Source organism: Myotis brandtii, unplaced genomic scaffold (genome assembly GCF_000412655.1).
Source record: "Myotis brandtii unplaced genomic scaffold, ASM41265v1 scaffold1204, whole genome shotgun sequence".
NCBI lineage: Eukaryota > Metazoa > Chordata > Mammalia > Chiroptera > Vespertilionidae > Myotis > Myotis brandtii.
Window position 1 is genome coordinate 351,475 of NW_005354186.1, and position 6,730 is coordinate 358,204.

The 6,730-nt window shown below is 61.2% G+C and overlaps 1 protein-coding gene across 1 annotated transcript in view; it reads right to left on the minus strand.

The window, feature by feature from the left end:
* ATP13A2 (ATPase type 13A2) overlaps positions 1-6,730 on the minus strand; it is a 12,601-nt gene that overhangs the window by 1,123 nt on the left and 4,748 nt on the right. Inside the window, 15 exon segments of the mRNA XM_005858734.2 lie at positions 1-123; positions 751-847; positions 929-1,081; positions 1,357-1,436; positions 1,568-1,684; positions 1,807-1,967; positions 2,557-2,681; positions 2,796-2,916; positions 3,021-3,180; positions 3,260-3,355; positions 3,842-4,048; positions 5,094-5,282; positions 5,374-5,420; positions 5,507-5,617; positions 6,532-6,687. The exon segment at positions 1-123 is cut by the window's left edge and continues 42 nt beyond it. Of these exon segments, the coding sequence (XP_005858796.1) occupies positions 1-123; positions 751-847; positions 929-1,081; positions 1,357-1,436; positions 1,568-1,684; positions 1,807-1,967; positions 2,557-2,681; positions 2,796-2,916; positions 3,021-3,180; positions 3,260-3,355; positions 3,842-4,048; positions 5,094-5,282; positions 5,374-5,420; positions 5,507-5,617; positions 6,532-6,687 (1,943 nt within the window).

The following is a 6,730-nucleotide window of genomic DNA, read 5'->3' on the forward strand; positions in this document are numbered from 1 at the left end:
CCCCGGCGGCCGCGCCCGCCCCAGTACCAGTGCCGGCCCCGTGCGGCTCATGAGCACGGCCACCGTGGTGGTGATGACCAGGTCAATGGCCAAGAACTGCACGTCGCCCAGGTTGGTGTTGATCTGTGGGAGGAAGGACAGAAGGAAAGGTAGCGGCTAGTCCCACGGGAGGCATAGCCTTGCCCTTAGGGAGCCCCTCTCCCATCTCTGCTGACTTTGCGAGGCCTGAACTGATGGGCAGGTTCCCCTACTCACAGGGAAATCCTGGCCTCGGGGAGACTGAGGCCCTGCCTCGTGGAGCACTGGGTTAGGGGAGGGCACGGTTCCTGCCCACAGAAAGCCCCGGGCTTCAGGTGGACACGGGGCAGACCCCAGACACTAAGGACCCGCTGCAGCATGGCTTCCACAGGGGCATGGCCTGTGCTCAGAGAGGAGCTGAGATGCCCCTGATGGGGAAACACGAGAAAGGGCAGGGGCCTGGGCTCTGTCCCACACCCGCCTCCACCTCCTTCCCGGGCCTGGGCTCTGCCTCAGTGTCCCTTGGGGGAGCTCCAGGAGGGCAGAACCACTCTCCAGTTTCCGAGGGCCCACAGGCTCTGTGCTTTCACCCTCGCACACCAGCCTGGCCACACCATCTATTCCAGAACCGGCCGGGCCCCTAACCATTCCCCTGAGTGTCCCTCTCCCTGGGCCTGGCTCGGGGCCTGCTCTCAGGCACAGCTCTGTGCACGGAGCTCTGCAGATGCCCACCGTGTAGAGGATCAGCACGGAGATGAACTGGGTCAGGCTGTACAGGGCCATGTACTTGAAGACGCTGAAGGACGTGTCGAGGGAACAGCGGCCTTCCCTGGGGAGCAGGGTATGGACATTAGGGCGCCTGGGCTGGCTGATGGGCCAGCCCTCGCCCACGGGCCCCTGCTCGCCTCACCTGATGACCATGGGCACACACTCAATGCTGGCCATGCTCGAGGTGAAGGGCGAGACCACCGAGGCTTCAGCCTGGGAGAGTGAGATGCCCACGTCTGCTGCCTTCAGGGCCCCACAGTCATTGGCGCCGTCCCCGCACATGCCCACACAGTACCTGACACGGAGGGGTGGGCAGGCTTGGCCTGAATTCACGAGCTGGCTCTGAGCCTGTGAGGTGCCTCCCGGGCTTGCTGGGAGAACACGGGGATGGCTGGGTCCCTACTGCCTGCATGGTGCCTGGTGCATAGTAGGTGCTCAGTAAATGGGTGCAATGACGACTTTGGCTTGATAGCCACAGGAGCCTGCATGGGTTCTCTCTGACCCCTGAGGTAGGAGGCAGGGGCTCCTGGACCAGCATGTGCCCCCTCTCCCTCCCCCATGTGCACTCACTGAAGCTTCTGCAGCTCACACACCAGCTCTGTCTTCTGCTCAGGAGCCATACGGGCAAAGATGGTGCCCTGAACCAGGACCTGGGAGCACAAGGGGGAGGGGGGCTGAGGCAGCCACAGGATGGGGGTGGGGGAGCCAAGAGGAAGGAGCAGAGCAGCGGGAGGTGGGGGGTGGCCAGGGAGGTGGAGGGGTGCGGGAGGGAAAGCCCTACCTTGGGGAGTAGCCTGGGGAAGTGCTTCTTAAGCACAGCAAAGGTGGACCCGCTGAGGGCCAGGTGGCTGGATCGGGGGTCTGGCTCCGCGGTGTAGCTTGCGACCTGGTCAGGATCCTAGGGGCCCAGGAAGCTCAGCTCAGCTCCCCTGTCCCCCCCACCCCGATTGCTGGGCAGGTCAGGTGACAGGGGTGAGGTCACCAGCTGGGTATGCGGCAGGAACTCTGGGCCAACCTCACCTTAGCCCCGTTCACAGCCACTGAGGACTCCACGGGCAGGAGCTCGAGGGAGGCAGGCTGGCCCCGCTCAGGGGCAGTGGCGTGGACGATGACCAGACGCTCCTGGGGGCCCACCATGCCGCAGCTCTGGGCCACAGTGACGGCTGTCTGCAGGTTGTCCCCTGGAGGGCATGGGGCAGGTCAGGGTCCAGCTGCTTGCCAGGGGCCACCCTCACTCTCCTGCCACTCGCGGATGGGAACATCGAGGCTGGACAGGTTATCAATGTTCGTGAACCTCGGTTTTCTTGTCTATAGAATTAGGCGTCAAAGGTCTTAGAAACTGGGGGCCTGGGTGTGAGTTCCACACACACTGCTTAGTGCCGTGGGACTTGCTGGGAAGAGCGTGTGTGGGAGGTGACGGGGGAACAGGAGGAAACAGACCCATTGGGCTCCTCCATGCCACCTGACTAGAATCTTGCTTTTTTTGCTCCACGACACTGTCACCACCTTTGTCATTTCCCCCATTTCTCAGAGGTGGAAACTAGACCTTGGAGAGGCCACCCAGCAGGTGAGCCGTGGGGGTGAAGCCCAGGCTGCCCCACACCACCCCTGGGCCCTCTGGGCCTCACCTTCCTCGTCTGTCAGATGGGGTGACAATGACCAGGTGGGAGGGACACTGTATAAAGATCCATGACATGTGCCCCCGGAAGTGCCACTAGGTATCTGTTTGCCCAGGAGGGGGCAGCCTGCCTACCCGGGCCCCGCTGGTACCTGTCACCATGACAGTGCGGATGCAGGTCCCCCGCAGAGCCTGGATGACTGATGTGGTCTGTGGCTTCAGCAGATTCCTCATGACCAACAGCCCCAGGAGACTCAGCTCCTGCTCCACCGTGTCCCTGCAGGGTGGGGTCAGAGGTCACGCAGTGAACGAGGCCCCTCCCCCAGCTCTGGGCTCTGCCTGCACCAGGCCTCCCTTTGCCCACGCCTGAGGCTTGATGTCCAGGGTCCACCTGGTCAGTTGCTGAGCTGCCTCCAGGCTGGGTGGGATGGGCAGTGGTTTGCCGGCGAGGGCCACGACGCGGTAGCCGGTGGCCGTGTAGCTCTGCAGCATCTGGGCGAAGTTGTCGGGCACTGCCAGGCAGAGGCAGAAGTCACTGGGACAAGAAGGGGAATGCAGGGACAGAGGCTGGGCGCCCACCCCATTCTGTGCCAAGGCCGACCAGTGGACCCTTCACCTGTCTTGGGGTCGCAGAGGCCTGCCACCAGCTCAGGGGAGCCTTTGACATAGGCCTCTGGCTGAGCAGCCCCTGGCCACACCACCACCACGTTCATGCGCTGCAGGGATGATGAGAAGGGAAAGCGGCCGAGGATGCTGACGGGCACCGGGGGCTCCTCCTGCAGGGTTGGAGGGGCAGCTGAGGGGCTGGCCTGTGGAGCCCTCCCCTCCCACCCCACAGGCACACCCTCAGCTCACCATGCCCTGCAACTGGGGCTCCTGAACTGGAGGTCTCATCACTGCCAACACCTGGGACCCAAAGGCCGAGTCTGCAGCCGGCCCCTCCTCCAGGACCTGGGAGGCAGGCAGAGAGGTTGGCATCAGAGGGCCTGGGGCAGCCGATCCTTGGCCCGTGGAGAGAGGCAGCAGGAGAGATTCAGTCAGACTTATGAAAGACTTCCTTAACGTGAGACTGGATAGAACAGAAGAATGTGGGCTTTGGGGTCAGGTGGACCCAAGTGCAAACTCTGGCGTTGCCACTTAAAAGCTGCTGGTGACGTTGGACAAGCTATTGCAAATCTCCCTCAGCCTCAGCTTCCTCCCTGTGAAGCAGCTTTAGGCTTCCTTCCTGGGGCCACAGGGAGGAGTACGTGAAGAGATGGACAACAGCTACAACAGCGTGCTGGCACATAGTAGGTGCTGGCACATAGTAGGTGCTGAGCACGTGACCTTGGCCATTGTTACCACTGATGATGGCACAACCGAGACCACCCTGCAAGTCCTAGAATGAAGACCAGGTGGGCTTACCTAGGGCCCAGCCACCCTGTTTGGCCTCCTCACCCAGCCAGTAGATTCCACCATCTTGAGGTCCATAGGGTCGCCCACTGGGGTGTCCTGGAGCCGGCTGAGGCCGTGGCAGGTGGCCAGTGCTCGGAGCAGGGGCCCCATGGGCAGGCGGCGGGGCTCTGGGACCAGTGGCAGGAAGGCCTGCCCTTGCAGGGGCACCACACCCATCACATCCAAGCCATCCTCAGTGAGGGTGCCTGTCTGCAGGGGGCAAGGGGGCAGCCCGGTGGTGAGGCCTGGGATGAGCTGTGCCCTGCTGGGTTGGGCGCCCACACCCCAGGCCAGGTGGGTCCCATGGGAGCCCAGGAGCCAGAGCTGGAGCCAGAAGAGGTCCTCTCTCATCTCTGGGCCTTTGCACATTTGGATCCCTGTGCTGATCGGCCCTCCCCAGCCCCTGCTGTTTCATCAGCATCATTTCCTCCAGGAAGCCTTCCTTAATCCTACGGTTGGGTCAGGTGTCCTGGCTTTGGGCTCCCACCCACAGCCTCTTTGCTACCCCGTCAATTGCTCACTGCAGTACCAGGGAGAAGGTCTGGTCAGTGTAATTGTTGAATGAATGAATGGACAAACGAATGAATAAAAGAAGGCCTGCATTTCCTACACTTCCATCGGTTACCTGCCTGGCTCCTCGTCTAGCCTGGGGACTCTGAGAATCTGATCATGCACCACCCTTTCCACTCAAAACTCTCATGGCTCCCCTGCCCCCAGAACAGCATCTCCCCACTGCTCCCGGGGCCCCAAGCACATGGCCTATTCCTCCAAGGAGCCACATTGGTTCCTTCCCAACTGCCCCTACACCCCACCCCTGTCCTGCCACATCTGTGCGGTTCACCCCTCCCTGAGGTCACCCAGGGACCTGCTCTTTGACTGCCCTCTCTAAGAGAGTGACCCCCATGTACCGCCCATCATGTACCCCATTCACTTCCTTCCTAAAACCCATCACACCGGTGGCTCTCTGTGCTCCCTGGCTCACTTGCTGTGAGGGGAGTAGGCGCGCGTGCGCACACACACATACCCATACCCATGTCCATCTCTGCGGGTCACTGATGGGTCCCCAGTAGTACTGGGAGCACAGTAGGCCCTCAGGGGCTCTCAAACAAATGAATTAATGATCTCAGACATTTGTGTTTCCACCCCAGGACAGGGCCTGGCATCCAGCAGGCCCTCGGCCAACGCTGCTGAGTGAAGACTGCAGGTGGGGAGGCCTGGCCGTGATGCCTGCCTGTGCCCCGCCCACGGCCCCCACCTTGTCGAAGCACACCAGCCGGAGCTTGCCCCCCAGGTTGATGCGCAGCGGGTGGATGCAGAAGATGCCCCGGCTCCGCAGCCGGCTCTGGGCGTAGAGCGTGCACACGGTCATGGCGGCTGGCAGGGCGGGCGGCACCACCACCGTCACCAGGTCCAGAGCCCGGATCACGATCTCGTTCACAGGCACCTGGCAGGGGGCACCGTGAATGCCAAGGGCCGGACTGGATGGGCCCTGGACTCCTACTGGCAGCCCCCACCCAGCCAGCCCCCAGGCTTACCCGGTTTCGGTGGAGGATGAAGATGCTGTAGATGGTGCCGAGGAGAGCTGGGGAGACAGCAAGGGAGGGACTCAGCGGGGTTTAGGCTGGGGCCTTGGGGACCACGGCAGAGTGGGGCACAGGGTACACTCACCCAGGACAGACAGGGCAGCCACAAACTTCATGCTGTGTTTGTAGAACTTGAAGTTGATGGGCCGGGGATGCAAGATGGAGCTCACCAGCCCCCCTTTAGCCGTGCAGAACCCTGTGAGGAGATGGGGAAACTGAGGCAGGGGATGCTGAAGGTCAAGATGTGTTTCCTCAATCCCTACCCATCCCACCTGCAGCGCTGGGGTTGTAAGGCATAATGCTCCAGGGTTAAAAGTTACCCAGTTGAGGTCACACATGACAGCCCACAGGCCTTGTCCAGCCCTTGTAGAGTTTAGTAAAAACTCAATTAGTAAGTCCGATCTGGTGACTTTGGGTCTCATTCCCAGGTAGTGAGAACCTGCTGAAGTTGCACAGTAGTCCCCCCTTATCTGAAAGGGACGTGTTCCAAGACCCCCAGTGGGTGCCTGAAACCGTGATGGTAACGCACCCTATATATACTGTTTCCTCCCGTAGGTACTCACCTTTTCACTTAAAGGCCGCGCTTTACGGCTTCTCTCTGTCATACCTGAATTGCCAGCATCACTACTCTCATACTTTGGGGTCATTATTAAGAAAATAAGGGTTTCCTGAACACAAGCACTGTGATACCTCGACAGCCAATCTGGTAACCGAGTCGGCGAAGTGACTACTGGGCGGGTGGAGTACCAGGCATGAATATGCTGGGCAAAGGGAAGCTTACGTCTCCGGTGGGACAGAGTGGGATTGTGTGAGATTTTATCATGCTACTCAGAACAGCGTGCAACTTAAAACTAAACAACTGTTCATTTCTGGAACTTTCCACTTACTATTTTCAGGCCGTGGCTGAAGGCAGGTAACTGAAACCTGGGGGCTGGGGAGGGGGCTCTTTCCTGCTCGCCACATCCCTCCCGCTCCAGCCAACCCCAAGCAGGGCAGCGGCAGAGGTGGGTCCTCCCTGCCCCACGTTCCCTGAATGAAGAGGGTGGTGCATGCACAGGCCTCTCTTCCAGGTGCTGGGCCCAGCACCCTCCCTGCTTCCCTGACTCCTACCTGTTCGGGTCACCACGGCCAGGACGTGGGGTCCTACGAAGGCCCGGGCCTGCAAGACGAGGGTCCCGCAGAAGAGTGTGTGCCGCCGGTGGGTCTCCGGGCCGTAGGGCACTGGCCCCTCGGGCAGGGCCGTCTTCAGCACTGGCACGCTCTCCCCTGCAAGGATGTGGTGTGAGGCCCATGATGGCCTCTGTGCTGC